This window comes from Typopeltis vanoorti, chromosome 11 (genome assembly GCF_054136105.1).
Source record: "Typopeltis vanoorti isolate ZY-2024b chromosome 11, IOZ_Tvanoo_1.0, whole genome shotgun sequence".
Lineage (NCBI taxonomy): Eukaryota > Metazoa > Arthropoda > Arachnida > Uropygi > Thelyphonidae > Typopeltis > Typopeltis vanoorti.
This window is the reverse complement of record NC_143559.1, coordinates 112,035,854-112,061,868: the sequence shown is the minus strand read 5'-3', so window position 1 is coordinate 112,061,868 and position 26,015 is coordinate 112,035,854. Positions and strand designations below refer to the sequence as shown.

Genomic DNA, 26,015 nt, shown 5'->3' with positions numbered 1-26,015 from the left:
ATAGCTGTATTAATTTGCCAAAAATCTGGAAGACATTAATTTTATGATCAGCTTACTACTTGTCGACTTCTCTGTATCCCACAATAGATGGAACCAAATATGGATTTGAGTTCTTTGTGTTGTCTGTTAAAATTTTAAATTGCTCCCACTAATAACTGATTGTTTTGGGTGTAGGGTATAAAAGCAGTGAGATATCTGCAGATAAATAAATGTTATTTGTTTTCTTTTTTGCATTAATTTAACTGCAAAATTACGGATGAACATGTTTTGTCTGTAGAGCAATATTCTTGGATTATCTAACCTTAATTCCATCCATACCATTAATTCACTTTGTGTTCAACCTTTTTGGGATGGAATATACACACACATAAGGAAGTCAGGTGGAAAGTACATAACTGAAATATCCATGGTGGTACTGCTATATGTCTTTATGAGTAGCATCTCTTTTAGAACCATATTAAGTCACATATCCTTTGACATCTTAACTATGCTTAGTTTTTGATTGATTGGATTATTATTATTTGCATCTGGAAGGACATATAAGGGAAAGACAAAACTGGAATATTTGCTTATGAGGCTTAGAAGGAAACATAGCATTAATTGGAATTCCATAACAGTGCCTGTCTTTTTAAATAGGAAGGCAAGATTTAATTACCTCTTCGAAGAAAGCTGGGATCATAAGAAAGATATACAGACATATACAGAGTGTGGCTTCTCTGGCACCACTACCCTAAAAGACTGGCAATCAAGTAATCATGTGCAAAATAATATGAATGACACAATGTAATATGCTTATGGAATTTAAGGATGCTAGAACTTGGTCATTAGTAACCGATGTATCTTGTTTACAGTACTTAGGAATCAGGATTTTCAAGAAGGATTCTTGATTTCTCAGTGCAAACATTGATATTATAATTAAATGTTTTAATAAAATGCATACTTAACAGAGAAATTGCATAATACATTGTCTTATGAAGTGCTAAAATAGCATTGAAACCAATGAAATATTTGCAGCTAAATTAATATCTTATATATTTTCTTTTTTTGCATTGTTATATACAAAATTACATATGAACATGGTTTGTCCATAGTACAATATTTCTGGATTATTTTTTAAAAACCATATTGAGTCATATCCTTTGACATCTTAATGATGCCTAGTTTTTGATTAATTGGATATCGGAATTAAATATTTTAATAAAATGCATACTTAACAGAGAAATTGCATAATGCGTTGTGTTCTGAAGTATTAAAAAAGCATTGAAACTACATGAGGACCAAATTATTCTGATAAACTGATAATAAATTGTTTTAGAATTTTGGGATGCGATGCTTAAAATTTAAAAGTAAACAGAAGTAATATCATACCATTGACAGTGGATACCATTTTAACACTTTCTTGCTAACTGTAATTTTTTATTTCCTAATTTATTTATTATGAGAAATAACCTCCCTTTCAGCTTATTTTATTTAAAAAGTTTCATAAATGTAAAGTTGAGCATTTGTGTGTGTATATATTTAATATTTTTTTTTTTTAATTCAGGAAATTAAAAGCAATTATAGATGAATATGCCACCAGAGTAGGACAACAGGCTGTAGTACTAGTTGTGACACCTGGTATACCACAGAACAATTTTAAAGTATTTGGAGCACATCCATTGGAAAATGTAGTAAGTAAATATTCTGGTTTGGATCACGTATGCTGCAGTTACCTCTCACTATATCACTACTTATAGAGACCCAGAAATTGTTATAGTAGATAGTTTGCTATACAGAATTTTATTTAGAATAAAATTGTGCTTATAGATATTGAATCAAATCTTTGGTAATTTGTTATAATAAGTTTATTATAATGCTGTATTACAGCGAGAATTGAATAATGTTGCATGTGTTATAGAGATGTCGTGCACAACTAAAATTGTGTTGTAAATGAAACTAAAACTAGAACTGAAACAACCACTTCAAAACTAAGTGAAAATGTAAATTAATTTAATAATTATTAAACAACAAGCATTACATGCATGGATATACAAGTGGTTTCCAATGCTTTTTTTTTCCAGGTATTCTTTTATAACATCTCTTCTTCATGGAATTCATGATGTTACACTTTATTTAGAGTGATGTCACTCACTCACTTTGCTTGCAGACCCCATAAAGCAGAACCATCTATAATTTCAAATTTCCAGCCTGGTTGGCTGAGTGGATAATGGCTTTATTCTCTGACCATGACTTCAAATTCTGCTGCAGGATGGATGATTATTGAATGCCTTTAGGTGGTAGATGAATTTTATCTCCTGGTGTTAGAGCACAACTCTGCTTATTTCGAGACCTGAAGTGGTTTAAAAAAATTCCATATTTGGTCTCTAGAATAGGGAAAAAAAAAGTTTGCATTATGAGTCTTTCTGTATCTATCTATCTATATATATCATCATCAAATTCCGGCCATGTACCCTCAAGGGGTGTACAGGATATGATGATAGTACTACATGAAAAATGTACATCATTACTAACTTCCTATTTACAATTTTACTCCAGATCAGTCTGTTACTTGCCAAAACTCCAATATTATCAGATCTTATATTTCTATCATCAAAGGAACTTTGTACTGTATCAATCCACCTACATCTTGTCTTCCTCTGGGTCGTTTTCCTGCCAACCTGGTAGAGAACACTTGTTTTGCTAATCTTTCCTCGCCCATTCTGTTTAAGTGACCATACCACCTGAGATTAGCTCTGCTAATGCATTCCTGGATGCTAACAATGTCAAGTTCTTTCCTAATATCCTTGTTTTTAATATGATATTGCCATTGATGCCATCTGTTCACACCTCTAATCTTTCTCAGAACTCTCATATCTGTGGTCTCTAGTCTTTGGTCAAGTGTTTTACTTCTGACCCAACTCTCAGATCCATAAGTTAAAACTGGTTTGAACACCGTCTTGTATACAGCTAATTTAGTGTTTTGACTAATTTCTCTCTTATTCCATATGAATTTATTCACTTGACTTCCTACCATACCAGCCATCTTTATTGATTCTGTTGTCTATTTCTATATTTAATTTACCATCTTCACTAAAAATCATGCCTAAGTAGCTGAAATGTTTTACTTGTTCCACAGGTTCTCCTTCACAATGCAGTAGATATTTTCAACGATTCTGCCTATTTTCATTGTCTTTGTCTTTTTATTGCCGACCTTCACACAATATCTATTTACAACAGTTATTCAATTTAGTCAGGGAATCTTGCAGACTTTTAGCAGATTTATCATCATCATCAAATCCCTGGCATGTACCCTCAAGGGTTGTACAGGATATGATAATACTACATGAAAAATTTACATCATTACTAACTTCCTATCTACAATTTTCCTCCAAATCAGTCTGTTACTTGTCAAGACTCCAGTAATATCATTATCAGATCTTATATTTCTATCGTCTAAGACACATTGTACCATATCAATCCACCTATATCTTGTTCTTCCTCTGGGTTGTTTTCCTGCCAACCTGGCAGAGAACACTTGTTTTGCTAATCTTCCCTTGCCCATTCTGTTTAAGTGACCATACCACCTAAGATTAGCTCTGTTAATGCACTCCTAAATGCCGACAATGTCTAGTTCTTTCCTAATATCCTCGTTTTTAATATGATATTGCCATTGATGCCATCTGTTCACGCCTCTAATCTTTCTCAGGACTCTCATATCTGCGGTCTCTAGTCTTTGGTGAAGTGTTTTACTTCTGACCCAGCTCTCAGATCCATAAGTTAAAACTGGTATGAACACTGTCTTGTATACAGCTAATTTAGTGTTCCGACTAATTTCTCTCTTATTTCATATGAATTTATTCAATTGACTTCCTACCACACCTCCTTGTTGATTCTGTTGTCTATTTCCATATTTAATTTACAATCTCCACTAGAAATAATACCTAAGTAGCTGAAATGTTTTACTTATCCCACAGGTTCTCCGTTCAAAACACAGTTGACATTTTCAGCGATTCTACCTATTTTCATTGTCTTTGTCTTTTTAATGCTGACCTTCATACCATATCTATTACAACAGTTATTCAATTTAGTCAGGGAATCTTGCAAACTTGTAGCATATTTATTTAGAAGTATAACATCATCCGCAGAAAGCAAAGAGCTGACATTAACATCTCCAATTCTGATATCATGTTTAATACGACTTTCCTTCATAATGTGATCCATATAGATAATGAATAACAGAGGGGGATAATGTACATCCTTGTCTCACCAGATTTAACATTAAACCATCTTCCTGTACTTCCTTCAATTCTATGTCTTTTATAGATCGACAAAACTTAAATACAGATCTTTGTTATATTCCCATGCTTTCTCGACTATTTGTCATAAAGTGAAGATCTGATCCTGACAGCCTCTATTTGGCCTTAATCCAGCTTGTTCTTCACCAAGCTTTTCTTTTGCAATTCTTCTCAACCGTTTCTCAAGTCTACTAGCATAAATCTTGCCCATAACACTCAGTAGGGAAATATCTCTGTAATTCTCACATTCAGTTTTATTTCCCTTTCTATATATGGGTACTATTAGAACTCTACTCCAATCATCAGGAATTCGTCCCTCTGTTCAGGCATTCTGTACTATGCAGTGAAGCCACTCCACTGTAAGACTTTTATACCATCATACTTAAGCATTTCTGGTTGAATATCATCTACTCCTGCTGCCTTTCCACATTTCAAGCCTTTGATGGCTTTTTCTACTTCAAGTATGGATATGTATGCCTGACTGTGCCTGTTGAGTGTTTTTTTACCAGTGTGCTATCACTGCTTGTTTCATTTAGCAATTTTTCGAAGCTACCCCATACTTAAAGGGTATTTTTTTTTTCGTTTTCATGTCACCTTTATCATCTCTAATTCCTTTTACAGCACTCTTTCCTCCATTTCTACACTTCTTCAACAACCTCTAGAATATCTTACCACCTTCTTGATATTTATTTTCTATGTTCTTGCCAAAGTAGTCCCATGACTTTTGTTTAGCTAGTTTTACACAGTTTTATCTCTCTCACAATTGTCTCTGTATTCACTAAGAGCACAAGCTGACTTATTTGCCAGGAACCTTTGATATGCTTTCTTCTTTTCCATCACTGTCTCTTTAACTCCCTGTGTCCACCATGGAGTTCTGATTTTTCTATCCTTGCATACAACCTCACCACATGCCTCTCTGGCTGAATCAATCAGGGTTTTCTTCAAGGCTTGCCACTGAATCTCCAAGGTTTCGTTCCTGTTCTCAATCTCTTTCATTTTTTCTTCAATAATCTTTGTATATTTTAGTCTACAGTTCACATCTGAGAGCTGTTCAACTTTTATTCGCTTTAAAACTTTCTTACATGTTATTCTTTTCAATATGAAATTCAATTTTATCCTGCTCAAGACTAAATAGTGATCGCTTCCAATTTCAAATCCTCTGTACACTCTGGCGTCCTGCACCAGGGAGAAAACATACTATCAACAATAGCATAGTCAATGAGACTTGTCTTATTCCTTTCCTCTTCTCTCCATGTGAATTTGTGCACTGTATTGTGTTGGAACATTGTGTTAGTAATAACCAGTCCATGTCCTGAGCAGAAATCCAACAGGTATTCACCATTATTATTAGCTTTGCTCTTTTCTCCAAATTTTCCCAAAATATTTTTGTATGTCTGACAATCACTTCCTACTCTGCTATTTAGATCCCCAACCAGGACCAATTTTTCATTGTGTCAGTAGCTTTCTATAGAGCCTCAAAAAATTCCTTTACTTCTACCTTTGTAAAACCTTCTGTGGGACCATAGGCACAAATAAGTCTCATTGTCCATTTCCCCATTCTGATATTTGCCCACATCACTCTACTTGAGACTGCCTGCTTCAATATTAGCCTCATATTTAGTGTTGAATACTATGGCTACCCCTTCTTTTCCTTGATTGTCATTGCTTGAATATAACATCTTGTATTTATTGCTCAGAAGGAGCTCACCAATTTTTGTCTTTTTTGTTTCAATCACCCCTATTATGTCGATATGGTACTTATCTAATTCCTCAGCTAACTCCATTTCTTTGCCATTCAGGCTTCTTATGTTGATGGTATCGATCTTTAACACTGGTGGTGTTGAGTTGGGGTGTGCTTTCAGATTTGTTCCAGTAGCTGACTTTTCGCTGGTTCGTGGTGAAAACAACTTTTCACCATGAAAGTTGCCCAGTTAAACAATCTACGAAAGGTGGCCTTGTTTAACTGGGCGACGCCCCAGCTGGCATGAAATTTTGTCATGTTGTACCATCATTTTGTATATTGATTTAAGCGAATAAGAATACAATTTGGTCAGCTAAGTCCCAAATTGCAGCCCATCCACGTTCATTCAGTATCCAGGTAGATACAGAACGAACTCACCCTCTCATGGTACACCCAACAGGGTGCACCATGAGAGGTTGAGGATTGGACATTAGGTCAGAAGCCCTGGTCTTGTCTCCGCATTCCTTTAAAGGCTATGTGGTGGTCTCCTCTCAGTTATACAGCTTTGATCCTACTTCGTCTTAATCTATACCTTGGATCTGACATGTCATTTACTATGATGTTCTTAAACAAAATAGAAGGTTGCTAGTTGATTTCTAATTCAAATATAAAGAAAATTTATATTTAAAGACTGCGCCACTTTATATCTGAATTAGTTCAAGAATTGAAGATAAACCAACTCACAACTATCTCTCCTTAAAATATATACTGGCCGAGTATATTTAACTAACTTAATTCACCCGCTTTGGTTCGAATATTTTATGAATGGTGCAGTAAAAGAGATTCAGGCAAAATACAACTTTCGATTAACAAAAACAAACATTTAATTTAGGATCACAATTTATATGCATAAGTTCAAATCACTAATTAAGATACTACAAACACTTCAGCTCTTCTGATAATACAGTCATACAAATTCTAACAAGATAAATCTGTTATCTCTATATTACAGACTTCTCACAGTTCCTTAAGTTCCAAAATACGATAAAATCGCAGTAACACCGCTTTACAAGTAAACACTTTCAAATTTTCGCTTCAGTTAATTTTCACGATAGTTACTGCTAACATAAGGAAATTCTGGGATGAAACTCACACACTTCTCTATATAGGAAAACTAATGGTTGGAATAATCTTACCGATAATCTTCTATCTTCATCAATTTATACACAAACACTTTTTATAACCGCAAACACTTTTAACAATAAACAGCACTCATTAAAATAAATCTTCTAAGCATTAACTGAATTAATTCACGGGCACAATGCATATAATCAGATGTTCTTGTATGAATCACTACTGATCACTCTTGAATTAGGGCAATACACAATAATTCCTTAACTTGGGGTTTATATGTACAGATGTTCATTCCTCCAGCATTCAGATAATTCTTTAGGCACTATAATTCTAAACACCGCTATCATTAAACACAACTCTGTTGCCTCTGTTTATTCTCTAGTTACTTCTTACTAAGCTTTACGTTTCAGTGTGTCCTTGAAAGGTCGGCCCTGAAAATAAATCTCAACTAAAATATCGCTAGTCATTCAGTAGTCACTCAGCTATCTTCCGTTGCTTTATTTGTTATTCCGAAACTTATTAGCTAACTGCTTCTCAACTTGTAGACTTTATTTATTGCTTGAGTGACTTGCCGACTTGCTATTATCGCACTGTGATTGCCGAATGCCCGATTCCAACCTAATGCTAATCCTTCTCTAACAAATCTCTAATACTCCCCTCTCCTAATTAATTAATTATTCCAGCGTTCGTCGCTTATATATCTCTTTTCCCCCCAAAATTGCTCACGTCATTTCTTTCTCTAAACTCTTTTTAATAAACCTCACGTGGTGTTCCAAAACGTGCTCGCTCATTTACATACGTTTCCATGACAACAAAACAAAATATAATAAAATTGAGCTATTACGTAACGTTAAACTTTACAAACAGGAATAAATAAGGAATATTTACATTTCAAATAATATGCAGTTAATTTATCAAATACAAATTCTTATAATATTAACATAGTAATAATTAAAATAGCTTAATAATATTTTATCACAGAGTTTTTCTACTATTAATACATACATTCTTGATTAAATAATTAGATATTAGACAAAATTAAAGTAGTTATATGAATATTAAAATGTAAAATAAGTTGTTTACATTAAATAATATTTACAAGTCTAGCCTTTGTGATGGAAAATCATGTTGGATTCTGAAGTAAATAATAATTACTCTAATCTCTACATAATCAGAATCCAACAAAGCACCTCATAGCGGATTTATTTAGAAGTATAACATCATCTGAATAAAGCAAAGAGCCGACATTAACACCTCCAATTTTGATATCATGTTTAATACCACTTTCCTTCATAGTGTGGACCATATAGATAACGAATAACAGAGGAGATAATGTACATCCTTGTCTCACACCAAATTTAACATTAAACCATCTTCCTGTACTTCAATTCTAACTGCTGACTTACAACTCAAATAAAGACAAAGTATTGTTTGATATAATGTCCCATTGACACTATATTACTAGAGTATTGAATAGCTTGTCTCTTGGCATGTTGTCATATGCCTTTTCCAGATCGGCAAAACTTAAATACAGAACTTTGTTATATTCCCATGATTTCTCAACTATTTGTCATTAAGTGAAGATCTGATCCTGACAGCCTCTATTTGGCCTGAATCCAGCTTGTTCTTCACCAAGCTTTTCTTTCACAATTCTCTCAACCTTTTCTCAAGTATAGTTGCATAAACCTTACCAGGAACACTCAGTAGGGAAATACTGCTGTAATTCTCACATTTAGTTTTATTTCCCTTTTTATATATGGGTTCTCTGAGAGCTCTGCTCCAATCATCGGGAATTCGACCCTCCGTCCAGGCCTTCTGAACTATGTAGTGCAGCCACTGTAAGACTTTGATACCATCATACTAGAGCAATTCTGGTCGAATATCATCTGCTCCTGCTGCCTTTCCACATTTCAAGCCTTTGATGTTTTTTTTTTTTTTTCCTACTTCAAGTATGGATGTGTATGCCTGTTGAGTGTTTTTTTAGCAGTGTGCTATCACTGCTTGTTTCATTTAGCAATTTTTTGAAGTAATTACTCCATACTTCAAGGATATCTTTTTCTCCCGTATTCTTCACCTTTATTATCTCTAACTCCTTTTACAGCACTCTTTCCTCCATTTCTACACTTCTTCAACACCCTCCAGAATATTTTGCCACCTTGATATTTATTTTCTAAGTTCTTGCCACAGTCCTCCCATGACTTTTATTTAGCTAGTTTTACACAGTGTTTGGCTTTCTTACATTTGTCTCTGTATTCTCTAAGAGCACAAGCTGACTTATTTGCAAGGAACTTTTGATATGCTTTCTTCTTTTCCTTCACTGCCTCTTTAACTTCCTGTGTCCACCATGGAGTTCTGATATTTCTATCCTTGCATACAACCTCACCACATGCCTCTCTGGCTGAATCAATCAGGGTTTTCTTCAAGGCTTGCCACTGAATCTCCACGGTTTCGTTCCTGTTCTCAATCTCTTTCATTTTTTCTTCAATAATCTTTGTGTATTTTAGTCTACAGTTCCCTATTCTGAGAGCTGCTCAACTTTTATTTGCTTTAAAACTTTCTTACGTTATTCTTTTCAATATGAAATTCATTTTCATCCTGCTCAAGACTAAATAGTGATCGCTTCCAATTTCAAATCCTCTGTACACACTGGTGTCCTGCACCAGGGAGAAAACATCACTGTCAACAATAGCATAATCAATGAGACTTTTCTTATTCCTTCGTTCCTCTCTCCATGTGAATTTGTGCACATTTTTATGTGCAGAAATCCAACAGGTATTTGCCATTATTATTAGCTTTGCTCTTTTCTCCAAATTTTCCCAAAATATTTTTGTATGTCTGACAATCATTTCCTACTCTGCTATTTAGATCCCCAACAAGGACCAACACACACACACACACACACACACACACACACACACACACACACACACACACACACACACACACACACACACACACACACACACTCATCCCTCAATCATCCGCGATCCTTTAAGGGAATAAACATTTTAGACTATACTTTCGAACACGATGGCAGTGAGCGTAAAGTAAAAAGTTTTCTATTTAGCAACATTGCATCAATGGAAACCGCACATTCAGTGGTTGCCGACTGCCGAGGGACCTTGTCAGCATTCGGCACATATCTTTAACAGTTCCTCTGTTGATTTTGTGTTTGAGAAATTGGTTATTTGTGTATTTATTATTAAATATTTAGAGATATTTTGTTCAACATGATCCCTACATGCCCAATCAAAATACCTAAAACCTAGTGAAGAATCACAGAAAAAGAGGTTAGCAATTGATCATGAAACAAAGTTGCAAGGTATATAAAGCAACATAAAGCTTGTAGGCCCGTTAGTGTGATCGCACATAACTTCAGTTGGTCTCATTCTACAGTGACGACTATTTTGAAAACTATGGTTAAAATCTTAGAGGCTGTGAAAAGATCTACTTCCATTAAATCGACGATAGTGACAAGGTCCTATTGATGATATGGAAAAGCTACTTTCATCATGGATAGACCTGAACCCAAAGCGTATACCCCTTAGCGCTATGACTATAACCGCTAATGCACTGACTCTCTTCAACATGTTGAAGGAGGAAGCAGGACCCGATTACGAATTTAATGCTTCTTCCGGTTGGTTCATGAAATTCAAGCAGCGTTTTGCACTGCATAATGTGAAGATGTATGGTGAATCTGCAAGTGCTAATGAGAAGGCTGCCAAGGAGTTTGTGGAGAAATTGAATAAAATTATTACAGAGGAAATTTATTTGCCACAGCAAATATTTAATATGGATGAGACTGCCATGTTTTGGAAAAAAAATGCCCGGGTGGACATTCATCCACAAAAAGCTAAAATCTATGCCTGGTTTCAAAGCTCCTAAAGACTGTATTGTGATTCTGTTAGGGGGCATACTCTTCCAGTTCATTATTGGAACAATAAAAAGTCGTCGATGGCTCAAAAATTGTTTGAGGATGCCTTAATCAACTGTTATGTGAGTGAATTGGAAAGCTATTGTGTAAAAGAAAATGTAGAATTTAAAATTTTATTAATTCTAGATAATGTTTCAGGTCATCCACCTTACATTGGTGATCTTCACTCTGAAATCAAGGTCATGTTTCTCTCTCCAAACACTGCTTCATTCATCCAACTGATGGATCAGGGAGTTCTTGCAGTGTTTAAGGCTTATTATCTACGAACAGCGTTTTCACAAGCCATTTCTGCCACTGAAGGAAATGATGAGAGACTCATGCAATTCTGGAAAGCATTCAATATTTATCATGCTATTAAAAATTTTGCTGTGGCTTGGGATGAAGTGACCTCTCAATGTATGAGTGGCATATGAAAAAAAAGACATTAAAAAGGTTTGTGCATGATTTTGGAAGTTTTGAAAAAAAAATGAAGACCTTTGTAAATTGAGTGAAGAAATGGTGGGCTTAGCAAACAATCTGAATCTTGAAGTGAATGTTGATGATATAGTTCAACTCATAGAAAGTGTCCCTGAAGAGTTGACCAACGAAGAATTGGTCAAAGATTGTTGCAGAAGAGGAAAAACGAGAAAAGGAAGAGGGAAAAGAGAAACAAGAAGAGGTAGGTAAAACAATTCACGAAGGATCTTGCAGAAATGTTCTCTGCAGTTAGCGATGTTCTCAAAATGGCTGAAGACATGGACCCCAATGTTGAACGCTACTTATTAGTAGAAAGGAAAGTACACGATGCATTTGCTTACTTTAAACAAATTTATGATGAAAAGAAGAAGAGGATTAAGCAAAGCATATTAGGCATTTTCATCAAAAAAACAAAGATTACACCAGAACTGCAGTAATGCATAGTATAGTAGAGTTTTATAAGGTTTAAAAATTAAAAAACGGTTAAGTCCCTAACCCAATAACTCTGTTGATTTAATGTATCGACTTACATCCAATCCGACTTGTGTCTTGCCGGATGAAACGGAAGCCTGACATAAGTCGAGGGATGACTGTGTGTATGTATGTATGTGTATATATATATATATATATATATATATATATATACACACATTACATATACATACATACAGATAGATAGTTTGTTATTATATATATATAGATTAGTATTATTATATGGATTGTTATTTAATCTATGCATTAATGACATTAGGAAGGATTTGACATGCGACACAGTTATTTGCTGATGATGCAAAGATGGGTGGGGTAATCAAGAGTGCTGCTGATATGCAGTACTTGCAGAATGATTTGATTAGGCTGGAATTGTGGGCATAGGAAAATGGCTGTCATTTCAATGTTAATAAATGTAAGGTCATGCACTTTGGTGTGATTAAGACCGTTTACTAATTAAGAATCAGGTAAATTAAAAGTCTATATTTCGAAAGCTTATGCATACTGACAGATATCTGCATGCCTCATCCCATCATTATAGACCTGAAAAATTGGGTATTATTCTCACACTAAGAGCAAGAGTCTGCCGACTCATCAATGACAAGGATGAACTAGCCAAAAAACTTCAACATTTAAGAAACACTTTCCTCCAAAATGGCTATAATGACCACACCATCTCCAGACTACTCAACCAACATGAGACCAGAGAAATTTCTAATGAAAAAAAAAACAAAGGAATCATCATGCTCCCATATATTAACTCTATTTCCATAAAACTAGCAAAAATACTTAAGGAATATAAAATGAAAGTAGTATTTACCCTTATCAAGATGAGATCATTCTCTGATCAATATCAGCTATGGTGTGATTGCCAGTCATCATATGACAAAAAAATCAATTGAACAATGCATTGAAGAACATATTTGAGATATTGAATACCAGAGAAATGAAGCCTCAGTTTTGTTATCAAGTGTGTTCTCTTCAGCTGAAACACAAGACGCTTTGCAAATGAGACATCAAGTTTTATGTGATAAATCGGAACTATTATACCGTTGCTATGATACAACAGAGAGAAAAATCTGGGAGTCTTTGGAACTAGCATTAGATCCTAAACATCTAAATATCAACCAAAGTATTAACTTGTCTGAGTACATCCTAGCCTTCATTGGTCAAACACGTTCATGTGAATGCATAAACATGCAGAATGTTCTGAACAATTAGAAATATTTTTAAAAAAAATCAGTCTCTTTTATAACTACATAGTAGTTGTCACCTTTGTTACTGTTTTGTCTACTAGTTTGTATATTTACACCTGAAGAAATCCTGTGAAATTAGGATTCAACGTCGTGTTTCCAATTAAAATACATGTTATCAACTTATTCCAGTGTTCTGCCTTATAAACTTTAGTTTATAAGGCAGAACACTGGAACTAAAGTTAAATATGTAACTTTAAAATGTGTGTGTGATTTTTTTAAATATCAATCTTACAAACAGAAAGTTGCAAAACAACAGGTTAGCCACTTAACCTCTTGCCCACACACACAGTTTTGTGTGGGCAAGAGGGTAAGTAAAAAGAGGAAACCTCTTGGTGTATTTTCTTGAACAGTTGGAGGTTGTTATCCATGTAAAAAATGGTGAGGAAGGCTGTTCCAAAGAACAGAGGTAAATAGAATGGAAGTGGAGGATCAGTTTCAAGCTCAAGTGTGTATGGATGTTGACCAACTTTGCTCATCTTTTTACTTGATTAAAGGAAATTTGAGAAATGGTGGTGGCCAGTTTTTTGAAGCAGTGCCCACAAACATACCTATGGAAAAAGCATAAAGAGAAAAGGAATATGTAAATGTGACTGGAGTGAATTTTTGTGTGTGAGAGAGAGAGACATCATCTGTTAGGTTGCAAAGTCAGTGAAATGAAGAAAAGGAATATAATTCATTAATCTATAGAAAGAAGAACATAGGAGAAACTGCAGAGCCATCGGATACTGTGACATCAATTGAAGAAATCTGAAGAGAACTATATAGGAATAATTAAAAGTTTTTACATAAAGAAATAGCTGTTTATGTCAAAAACATGTAAAAAATAAGAGGAAAAATTTTCTCTTCAACCATATAAGTACCCATAGTTAGTACCATATACTTTACGTTAGTACCAACATAAAAATAAATAAATAATATTAGTCGTTGATAGGCTTTCTAAATGGGAGGAAAAAAATCTGATGAACAGTTAAATATTAAATATTTATTAAAAGATGTACTTTTTTTATTCTAAAACTACATTAACCAAAAAATGTTAGTAGTCGATATAATAGCAAGCTTATTATGTTTAGGAGTACTCCTTTGTAATCTCATTGGCTAGACCCTATAGTTTTGTGATTAAAACCTAAAAATAGAATGTGCATTAAATATATTAGAACAGAAATAGCAAATTTATATTTTTAGTTGGGCATACCTTGAAGGTACAAAATCATCCATTCTTCTGCTGCCATCACAAACATTTTTTATATACTGATATTGAATTAAATCAGTGGAAGTGGTATACAAATGAAAAACTAGTCAGAGGAACCAATACAAAAGAATAAGTTAAATGTGAATTAAAACCTGAAACAATCAACTGTGAAAGATTAAATGACTGAAAACTTCATTGAGGAAGAAAAGATGGAATTTATAAGAAAAGAATAAGTAGATAAAATAGATAAAACTCTAAAATTACAGTTTGTTGGGCAGTTTTGAGCATGCACAGAGTGTTCCCTTAAAGATGTGAATGAAAATGTGAAAGAAAGGTGGTGGAGTACATTAAATCGTTTACTTTGAATTATATGTCATCTTAGTTATTGGTGGGCACCTGGGCATAATTTTAATCTTCTGGAGTGCCAATTTTCTGAGAGCACGTAATGGAAATGAATGTTTATCGAATTGTTAATGGTTCTTATTGCTGTGGTTTCAAAATATATAATTTAATTTAATTTCATTGTTTTGAAGATCTAGGTTGATGCTTTTTTTTTTTTTTTTTTTTTTTTTTTTTTTTTTTTTTGTCTTGAAGATATGATTTTTCTTTAATGCATGGATTGCAGTTTCAGTTTTTTTACAATTATGGGATTTACATTTTAGCTTTTACTTTTATTTTGGTTTCTATTACTATTATTTAGTTACTCAAGAATATATTGCAATAGCAAAAGTGTTCTTGCAGGTGCAAACATAGTGGCCTAATGGTCAAACCTGTATAAATGATGTCATAGTCCAGTTGACAAGGAAACTTGTATACAACATTGCAATATTTGAATATTTCCTGATTAGTATGAATTTTGGTAGGTTTTAAGAGGGTGGGTAATTTCTGATTTTTAGCGAAAACTAATTTGTAGTCTGTATGTTTAAATATATATTTAAATGCTTTGTATATATTGTAATATAAGGTAGGTTTACTATTTTTCACTAAAGTAAGTCTTTTCTCTATAAAAAGTATTTACCTTTATGCAAAAACCATAGGGTCTGGCCAATGAGATTGACAAAGGGCACTCTTAAACATAATAAATTTGTTATATTAATTAGTAATAAAGTTTAGTTTCATGAACAAAATTTTAAAAGTAGTATATTATTATTATTAATAATAGTAGAAACCTGAAATGGGTCTTATTGAGAAAGGTTACATTTCCCCCCTCCTCCCACACACACTAGTCATACCTTTCTTGAATTCATTCACCTGCATGCACTCATCACCTCAAAAGGCAAGCCATTCCAATCACACGCTGTTCAATGAGAGAAATATTTAGCTCTTACCCTTTTCTTAACTGAATTAATTCTCAACTTCCATGGATACCCTCTTGTCCTATCCCTACTTTCCATAGAATGAAAATTTCATCTGTTGGTCTCCAATATAGCACTTTCAGAAGTTTATAGGTCTTTACCATATAACCCATGTTTCTCCAGTTTGCTGGTGTTGCAGTCCACACATTCTGTCCTGTAATCTATATACCACAGTCCAAATAACATCTTCAGTATTCACCTTTGCACTCTCTCCTCTGTATATGCATCAACACGGAAACTAAGAGACCAGATCTGTACACACGAGGTGAGATCATATCAAATACCTTGTAGACAAAATGACTTCCTTATTCTTATGTGTCAATATTTCTTTCAGCATTTCAATTATCCCCTGAGTTACATTTGCAGGCTTTGCTATATTGCCCTTAAACTTCAACTTCCTATGTGCTGAAAAAATATCAGTTTCTTCTAGTATAATTCCACCTGTATAATTTACCATTGGATATCTCATTGCAGCACCTCTCCCAGTCAGGGCAACTCCACCTTCTTGTGGTGTGGCCTGTTTCTACTAAAGTGGGGGGGGGGGCTGTGGCAATAGTGAGTATTCCTGCTGTAAAGGAATACCTTTCTAGTTGGAGTAAATGCCAAGCAGTCCTGGATGGTGGTAGATGACTTTCATTTGCCAGTGAAATACCACCACCTTGTTTATTGGGAACCCGAAGTGATTATTACCATGTTTAGTTCCCATAGCAAGGGTTCTGGTTTCTCCCCCCCCCCAACTTTTGACATGTGGTACAGAGGCATGGCAAACATTATTATTATTACATGCCACCTCCAAGGAGTCTAAAGACTCATCAAAGTAGGGCACCTACTCTACAGCTCTCTGTTTCCACCACTGATCAATCCACCAACTACCATCATCTACACCAACACCAGCTACTGCCCACCACTTACTCCAACATATTCCAAGGATCCAGTACCTCCCCCATCCTCAAGGTACAGCAGTAAAGCAGTTCCACAGGCTTGCTACCAGTTAGTGTATGAGATCGAACTAGATAGTAACACGTCTGTTAGGAGACTTCCTGATCAACTGTCATGTAATCTCATTTCCAACCACACTGCCATGTCATGTCTGGAAGGAGTCCATGTAATGGAATGTGGTGGTGGTGGGGGGGGGGGGGGCACTGTTAAGACCATGTTGTGGATTTCAAGACTGGATTTTCTCTGTATGGATGATATGTTCAAAAGTATTTTCTTCCACTGTATGTTTACCTTTTTTTTTTCTCTTCACGCTTCATAGTGTCTGTGGTTAAATTAAAAAATAAACCTCTCTTTAAAATATTATTATTATTATTACATGACATCTCCAGGGAGTCCAATGACTCATTGAGGGAGGGCACTTACTCTGCAGCTCTCTGCCTCCACCACTCAATTCACCAACCAACTACAACGAACCGCAACTACAATCATCATCAGCTACACCAATGCCATCTTCCGCCCACCACCATTAGTATTTTCACAGACAATCACAAACAACCTGCAGCCTTTGGGCTGGAGAGTGGATGCTAACCTCTTAGCTAACTTGACCGGCTATTTAAAAAAAAAAAAAATTAACTCAAATCTCTCTCACTCACACACACACAAAATTTTCATATTCACTTTACCAACATCTGTGATATCAACAGTAACTTAAATGATGCGCATCATTATCTCTTTAGTCATCCAAATGTGGTGTTCTGTTTCTAACCGAAAACCAAATTTTTACTGAATCAACCACATCTCATCTTAACTGTCCAAATTACACCCTGTATGACTCCTTCTGACATAAAGGATACTTGTGCTTTTATGCATTCTGATATTTCTTTCCAAAGGATGCCTAATCTAGAATCTCACCTTTTTGACCTCCTGTAGCTTAAAATTTCTTTGTCACATTTTTTTTTATATATATTCATCTGCTGCCTTTGTTGTTCTCCAGTTCTGAAAATCATTCTGACTTTTTTTTTTGACTTCCTATTTTCAATGTTCAAGATTGATTTGGAGGAAAATTGTAGATAAGAAGTTAGTAATGATGTAAATTTTTCATGTAGTACTATCATATCCTGTACATGTCAGGTATTTGATGAAGATCATCATCAGCCAGCACTCTAGATCTTTTCTTAACTAGTTTTCCTTCCATCTACTCAGTTCAAGTGACTACTCCTCTTGTCATTTCAGAACACAATTTCATCCAAGTTTCATTTCAACCACTCACAACCTCCCATGCTCTGGCATTACAACATATGCCTAGTGGAACTTTTACTCCTCCTTTCTGTGATCAGACTACTGTTTTCATTCTTCAGATCTAGATATTTGGTGTGATCTTGTTACAGAAATAATCCATATTGGAATGGACACTCATTCCTCACTCTGTTCAAATTCCCCAACCCATATCTAAACCATAGTTTTCCAAAAAGCATGCCAGGAATTATTCAAGAAAGCACTTTCACAAGTGGCTTGAGACCAAAAAACACCAGCATCATTCACAGCCTACACAGTTGCCCACCACTTGTAAAATCACTATTAAAAGGGCAAAGTCTAAATTCAGCAAGGATAAACGTAGATAACCCACTGCTTATTCCACTGGCAGTTGTACTTTCTGGTCCCTTGCCAAAGCTGTTGGATGCAACTTTTGTCCATCTGTGCTGCCTCCTCTATCTCATCCTAATGGTAGCATTGCAGTATCACCTAAAAACAAGGCTGATGTGTTTTTTGATTGTTCTCTTCCAACTCCTACATAGATGACCATGGCAAATTACCCCCTTCCTTGCCTAGAACATTGCATTTCATGCCTCTTGTGACCTTCCACCAGAAAAACATCAGAACTCTTTAATAACTTGGATACCACAAAGGCAGCCGGTCCTGATGGAATTCCACCCATTATATTCAAGAGATGTGCTCTGGAACTAACACCTGATCCTTATAATCATCCATTCACTAAACTGTACTCAGTTGGTATCCACCATTCAGCGTGGAAGGAAGCTCATACAACTGGTTCCCCAAAAAAGGAGATAAATGTTTACCATCAAGCTGTTGGTGTATCGTGCTCACATTAATTTTGTCTAAAGTAACGAAGAAGGTTATCAAGAGTCAACGTTTTCATGCTTCTCAACAAGTTAACGTCATTTGGGCTGCCTTTGACATTATGTAAATAGATTGCCAGTTTTCTCTCAAATTGATCCCTACATGTAATAGTGGATGGTGTGCTCCCCTTGAACTTTCTTGTCAATGCCATTTTGCTGATGATAGCATACTCCACTCGTTCTACTCATATGACAAGCCTTCCAGTGCTCAAACTTCAAGATCACCTGTAATAAGTGCCCCGAACACTGATCTCCACAGTATCCTTAATTGGGGTGAAAGCAACCTAGTTAACTTCAGTGCTTTCAAAACACAGTTTTGCTTGTTTTCCTATAAAAAAAAGACCTCAGATCTTCTCCACTTATTTTTGATAATGCTCAGCTCAACAGCTAAGACCTAATTTTTCTTCTCAAACCAACTCTTACTCCAAACGTTTCCTGGCACAATCATATTACTTCCGTAGTATCATCAGTTTCCTATACACTTGGCATCCTTTTCTTCTCAAGATCTCAAATCTGATCAACATTGGAATACTACTCTCGTGTGTGTGTGGGGGGGGTGATGCACCTAAGACCTCCCTAAAAAAATTCTCAGTGCTATTCAGAAAAGGGTAGTCTGGTTAATAAATGACACTTCTCTTCAGCCACTTTCCTATAGATCTACAGGAACTCGTGCTACAGCTGTTCAACATCCCTTTACAGTCGAACTGTATACTCACCGAACCTGCTGCTCCCAACTATCTTTCATTCCTTTCACCTCAATTCTCTGGAACAGCCTTCCCCTTGAAGCATTTCCAAATTACCATAATCTCCAACAGTTTGAGAAGAATATCAACAAATTACTCTATTCATAGTGATTCTATATTCCTTTCGACCATCAATTGAATGCAAGAAATGAACATAAACTGGGTTGTATATTGGCTGAAGAATTTTTTTAATAATTAAAGATAAAAAAACACCGACAAATTTCACCAACTTGGCTGTTTGGCTTCGTCAGGGTGTACAAAAACAAAACAACTTAAACCGTTTATGAAAGAATAAACCGAATTATAAATGTTTTTTCACAAATTCAGAAGAATGTGTACATCAAATGGAGCATGTATGATATCATTTATTGTTATGCAGATACATTCAGTAGTTTGCAGTGAAATTGAACTCTGATGTACTTAGTGATCTTATGAGGGTCTTCCAAATGTCAGCTAGAATTAATCCTCGATTTCTGTTGAGGCTGTGTTTAGAACAAATGACTACTATAGCTTCTTTGATGTTGCGGGAGAGGAAGTCTTCCTCTAGATAGGGCATAGAGCTTTTGTCCCATTGGATAGTATAGTTGGTACTCGAGAAATGAAGGGCTAACCTAGAGCTGTCTTCCCTGTTGTTGTTGTTAACATCACTAATATGTACTCTTTTTCTTATTTCAAAACTTCTTGAAGTCTGACCTATGTAGTTTAAACCACATGAACATGGGATATTATAGACACTGGCGTATTGGAAGAAGCCATTACTATCTTTCAGAGATCTTAACAAGTGGCAGATAGTCTTGAAAGTCACTCGTATTTCATATGGTTTGAGGAGTGTAGCAATCTTTTTTGAAACTGTCCTAGCATAAGGAATGGCAATAGAGGATTTGTAATGGGTTTCTTCAGATTGTTGTTGTGAGGGATTGAAGAATTTCTAGATACCTTATCAAAAAACAAATAGATGGACATATCAGCCTTGTGGTTTACTGCAAGCCAACCCACACTCGTAGATATTTGCATTTCTCATCTTTTCACCACATTTCTCAGAAACTAAGCATTGTACACATGCTCAAAAATAGGGCTACTTGCATCACAACAGAAGAAAAAGATCTCAAAGATGAATTATCTCATATATCAAAAACCCTGATAGACGGTGGTTATTCAAAAAACCTGATCCATAAGATACTCTTGTGCTACCCTTCACAACAACAATCTAAAGAAACCTATTACAAATCCTCCATTGCCGTTCTTTATGCTGGGACAATTTCAAAATAGATTGCCATGTTCCTCAAACCATATGAAATACGAGTGACTTTCAAGCCTATAAAGACTATCAGCCACTTGTTAAAATCTCCGAAAGATAGTAATGCCTTCTTCAAATGCGCTGGTGTCTATAACATCTGTTCACGTGGTTTAAACTACATAGGTCAGACTTCAGGAAGTTTGGAAATAAGAAAAAGAGAACACGTTGGTGATGTTAACAACAACAGCAGGGAAGCCAGCCCTTCATTTCTCGAGTATGAACCATACCATTGAATGGGACGAAAGCTCTATGCCCTATCTAGAGGAAGACTTCCTCTCCCGCATCAAAGAAGCTATAGTAGTTATTTGTTCTAAACACAGCCTCAACAGAAATCAAGGATTAATTCTAGCTGACATTTGGAAGACCCTCATAAGATCACTAAGTATGTCAGAGTTCAGTTTCGCTGCAAACTACAGAATGTATCTGCATAACAATAATTAATATCATACATGCTCCATGCATTTGATGAATGTGTTCTTCTGAATTTGGAAAAAAACATTTATATTCAGTTTATTCCTTCATAAATGGTTTAACACTTTCATTGCCAAGCTGAAAATTGGAATTTCGTGTGGTGGGCAAAGTTTTTTTTATTTTTTTATTTAGTTAGCGACGTCCACGCGATAACGCGCGATCGGCCGTCCGGTGAGAACTCGCATCATGCGATATCGTTCGTTGCCAAGCTGAAAATTGGAAATTGGAATTTCGTGTAGTGGCCAATTTTTTTAAAATTTTTTTATTTAGTTAGCGATGTACGCTTGATCGGCCGTTTGGTGAGAACTCACATCACGCGATATCGCTTGATTGGCAATGAACATGTTAAGTTGTTTTGTATCTTTTTTGTACACCCTGACGTAGCCAAACAGTCAAGTTGCCGAAACTTGTTGGTGTTTTTTTATCTTTTTTATGTTTATTTTAATTATTTAAAAAATTCTTCGGATGATATACAACCCGGTTTATGTTCATTTCTTGCAGATTACTTTATTCTTGATCGTGCTCACTCATAGCATCTGTTTTTTTATAGTTTTTTCTGCCTTTCATGTATGGGAGAAATATAAAAAAAAATACTAACATTGTGAAAAGTGACAGCTGCTTCATTTTTTCATGTGCTCATAATTCCATTTTGTTCAAATCATTCTGCAAATGCTGTATGTCATTTGCATTTCTGATTATCCTGCCTATCTTTGCATCATCAGCAAACAGCTGTATATCTCCTGTCATATCCTTCCCAATGTCATTAATTACATTAATGACATCGGGAAGGATATGTCATTAATGTAATTAATGACTGGTCACCTTATATTCTCCATACACTGCTTATCCATCCATATCATCATATTCCATAAATTCCAACTTATGCAGCAGTCTTCCATCTTGTATCCCTTTAAAAGCCTTAGCAAAGTCCAAAAGTATCATGGTGTATCGATTTCCTTTGTCTAAGTAAACTGCATGACCTTATTACAGAATATACTCAAACATGACCTTCCCTTAGTAAACTCATGCTGTTCATTGCAAAGCATAGATTCTCTGTCAGCCCATCTTCACCACCACTCCAGAGATACTGATATGTCAGTAATTAGATACATTAGTCTTTTCACCACTTTTGTGTAATAGTATTATCATACGTTCTTTCCACTCCTCTGTCGAATCATTCCTGTGATTGAGACTTAAATTATGCAAGGTGAAAGGTACAGCCAGTTTAGCTGAATGTGTCTACCATCAATGCTGATATCTCCTCCATACACACCTAAGTTCCTTCATTTGGTATAGAGATAGCATTTAGCTCCATATTGCATACACGAAGGTGATAGCTCTTAACAAAATGGGTGCTCATTAGTTGAACAATCTCTTCTGCATCATTTTATTCAAAACTACCAGCGTTCCCCTTGAATTCAGTAGAATTATTCTTTCACAGTCATTCTTTCTTTTACTTGCAGTATAACAATAGAATTTTTTTCAGTTGTGCTTAGCTTGCAGAGTCAGTTTCTTTTTTTGCTCAGACTAAGATTTCCTTAGGATACTTGTGACTCTGGCCTTTGCCTTATAGTTTTCATAGCTGACATTATCCTTATGCAGATAGTATTCCTTCTACATCTTTTTCTTGAGAATCTTTTGCTTAATAAGACTGCACATCCATTTCACTCCTACTCTATTTATTCTTCAAACTGTAGGGACACATTCTGATATTACATCATTTAAGTTTTTATTTTTTTTTAGTGAGCTTTCCATGCAATGGTGATATCTTTCCATCCAAGAACATATACCATAGGATTAAACTTTATATTCTTGTCTAATTTTATGCTTTGGAGTTCAACATGTAACCTTTTCTGATGGAACATCCATAGCCACTTCCTGTGTCATTAGAACATGATCACTTTCAACAGCTGAAGGCAAAACAGTTACATTTTTAACTGAAACCTTATCTGATGTTATAACGATAACTGGCACACTTTGACCTCGGGTTCCTTCTATCACGTGCTGCTTCAAAACTTGTCTCACAGTAGCTCAGTGAATTGAGCTACATTCTTCTCATCAGATTATTTGTTTAGCACTCATCAGGTTGATCTGGCATTTCATCCTCTCCAGCAACTGATCCAGTAGGTCTGTAACAACACTTTACCATGTACTTGACCTTGTTAGACTCCACCTCACACCAGAAAACTTAAACTCACTGCTGTGTTGAAAAAGACTCAAATCTACTCAAATCCTAGATAGATGTAGAAAGTTGTTTTCCCTCTGAGTTACAAAGTATATTATACTTTGAAACCCAGAGGGAAAAAACTTTCTATTTCTGATATGTGGAGTTTATTTTATTTTATTTTTTATGTGGCTCCCACCCATGAAAGGTTTATTTGTAAACCTATAGTACATTCATACTGTGGGAGGATGAAGAAATTTTTTTTTCTTTTTTTGTATTTTGTTGATTGATTTTATATATATATATATATGAGAAAAGGAACTTATTTTTCAAGCCATATCAGGCCTCCAGTAAGCAGGATGGTGGTCTCACACCATGTGATGAGATTGCTCTCCCACCTAAAGACAGTCACAAACATCGATGTCCACAGTGTGATTCAAACTAGCAGCCTGTTGGTTGGAGAGCAGATGTGCTAATCTTTTGGCCAACCAGGCCAGCAAATTTAATAATGTAGTGATACACCATTTTGTAACATTTATATGCAAAATATAAGACTGTTGCATTGATCGAACTCTGGTATGGTATCTTCCTAGTGTCTGGCCTCCTGTCATGATACCTCAATAAATCAGAACCAGCCACTACCCAGGCCAGTTTAATTGACATGAAGTCAACAACCTCTATATATAATAAGTAGACTAGTTGTGAAGATACCTTGCATATAAAGCTTTTTTGCTTATGCTTTGGTAAAGGATTAAAACAGAAGTATAATTTCTTCTGAAGCATAATTTACTTAAATCATCCAGTATCATTAGCAGCACACCTGTCTCCTTTCCTACCTTGTCAGTCCTTCCTAAAAATACTGTATCCTTTACCGTTGATTCCAGTTAGTATATGTTTATACTAACTGGATATGTTAGTATATATACAACTCTATATACTATGAAGAGCCCAGGTTTCACCAGTTCCTACAATCTGAGGCCACAACATACTGATGAAGACAACCAACTATGTTCCTGGTACTCTGGTATTTGTATACGAGTATAAGTTACCTCCAGGCTGTTTTGTGTACTCACCTCTGTAATGTGCATGACCAACTTTGGTTGACTTGTAGATCTCTATTATTACTTGAAACACCATGTGATGGGGAGGGACTTGGTGTTTGAGAGCTGGATCTTGTGATAGCATAAGAGGATTTGTCCAACTTCAGAGGTTGCCAAACATGAAATTTTCAGTTAAGAGGTATATATGGAACTGCAGGGTAGGTGATTATGATGATCTTAGAATGCAGTTCAAAGTAGTGCTATAGCATAAGAATCTGCAGAGAAAGGATGTTTGCAATGCATGGGGGATATGGCTAAGTGGTATCATTAACATTTGGAAATGTGTGATAGAGTGGTACAGTTACTTTAACAAAATGGAGCAAGAAAGATTAGCAAAACAGGTGTTTAATGTCAGGACGAAAAAAAAAAAAAAACCAAGACCTATGATGGATTGATCAGTTCGTAGTGCCTTAAGATACTGAAATTAAGATATGATTATTTTCAGGACCTAATAACAGAATAATTTGGAAGAAAATCATTGATAAGAAGCTTATAATAATGTAATCTTAATTATGTAGCACTGTCATACACACCTTGAGGACACAGATCAGGAATTGATAATGAATTTAGAAATTTGTAAAAAGTAGTTATATTTTATCATTCACAGATTAAAAATTGCAAAAATGTGATTGTTCAAGAACTTGAAACTGCTCTGGCACAACAAGCACCTCCACAATCTCAGTTTGACCCTACGCTGCATGAACTGCCTCCTCTTGTTATTGATGGAATTCCTACTCCTGTTGAAAAAATGACTCAGGTAATTATTTTTGCATATTTTAGAATGAGTGCTATTACAAATTATGCTTTAATTTTTTGAGTATTTAAATGTTCTCTTGAGTTTCATTTTTCAGTAATGGAACAAAATTTAAATATATAGCTTTTGAACAACTTTTTTAATTAATAATTAATGCATTTCTTATTTTGCTTATACTAAAAAAAGAATTTATTGCTATTGATTAAAAGTTTACAAATTTTCTTACATTGTTTGATCTCATGTTAAACTGGTAAAGATTCAAGAGGTGTTAACTGAGCATGGTTTTCAGTTTCCAAACAACTTACAGTTGAGTGAGAATAGTTGATTTTTCTCATATTCTGTTCTCATGTCTTTTACTTAAATATAAAGGTTATAAATTATTAATAACTTATCTGACCAAATTGTATTGTTATATTATTATCCCAAGAGCTCCATGGAGTCAGATTCATGGGAGGTCCCTTTGTCATACACACACACAGCTCATCATATTGTGCCTTAAATACATTTAAATTCTCTGCAGACACCACACTCTCAGGCAATGCATTTCAATCATTCACAACTTTTCAATTTTTTTTAGTTATCATAGGCTGAAGCTAATATAAAGAAAAAGCTGGTTCCTATTAGAGACCTAAAAACAGCAG

The 26,015-nt window shown here is 35.1% G+C and overlaps 1 protein-coding gene across 3 annotated transcripts in view; it reads left to right on the top strand.

Annotated features, from left to right (window-relative positions):
• Nucleotides 1-26,015, top strand: part of LOC150101947 (DNA-binding protein P3A2-like) — a 224,591-nt gene that overhangs the window by 70,476 nt on the left and 128,100 nt on the right. For all 3 annotated transcript variants that reach the window (XM_090400040.1, XM_090400038.1, XM_090400039.1), the window contains 2 exons: nt 1,544-1,670; nt 25,228-25,377. In XM_090400040.1, coding sequence (XP_090256166.1) covers nt 1,544-1,670; nt 25,228-25,377 — 277 coding nt within the window. The remainder of the gene's footprint in view (nt 1-1,543; nt 1,671-25,227; nt 25,378-26,015) is intronic.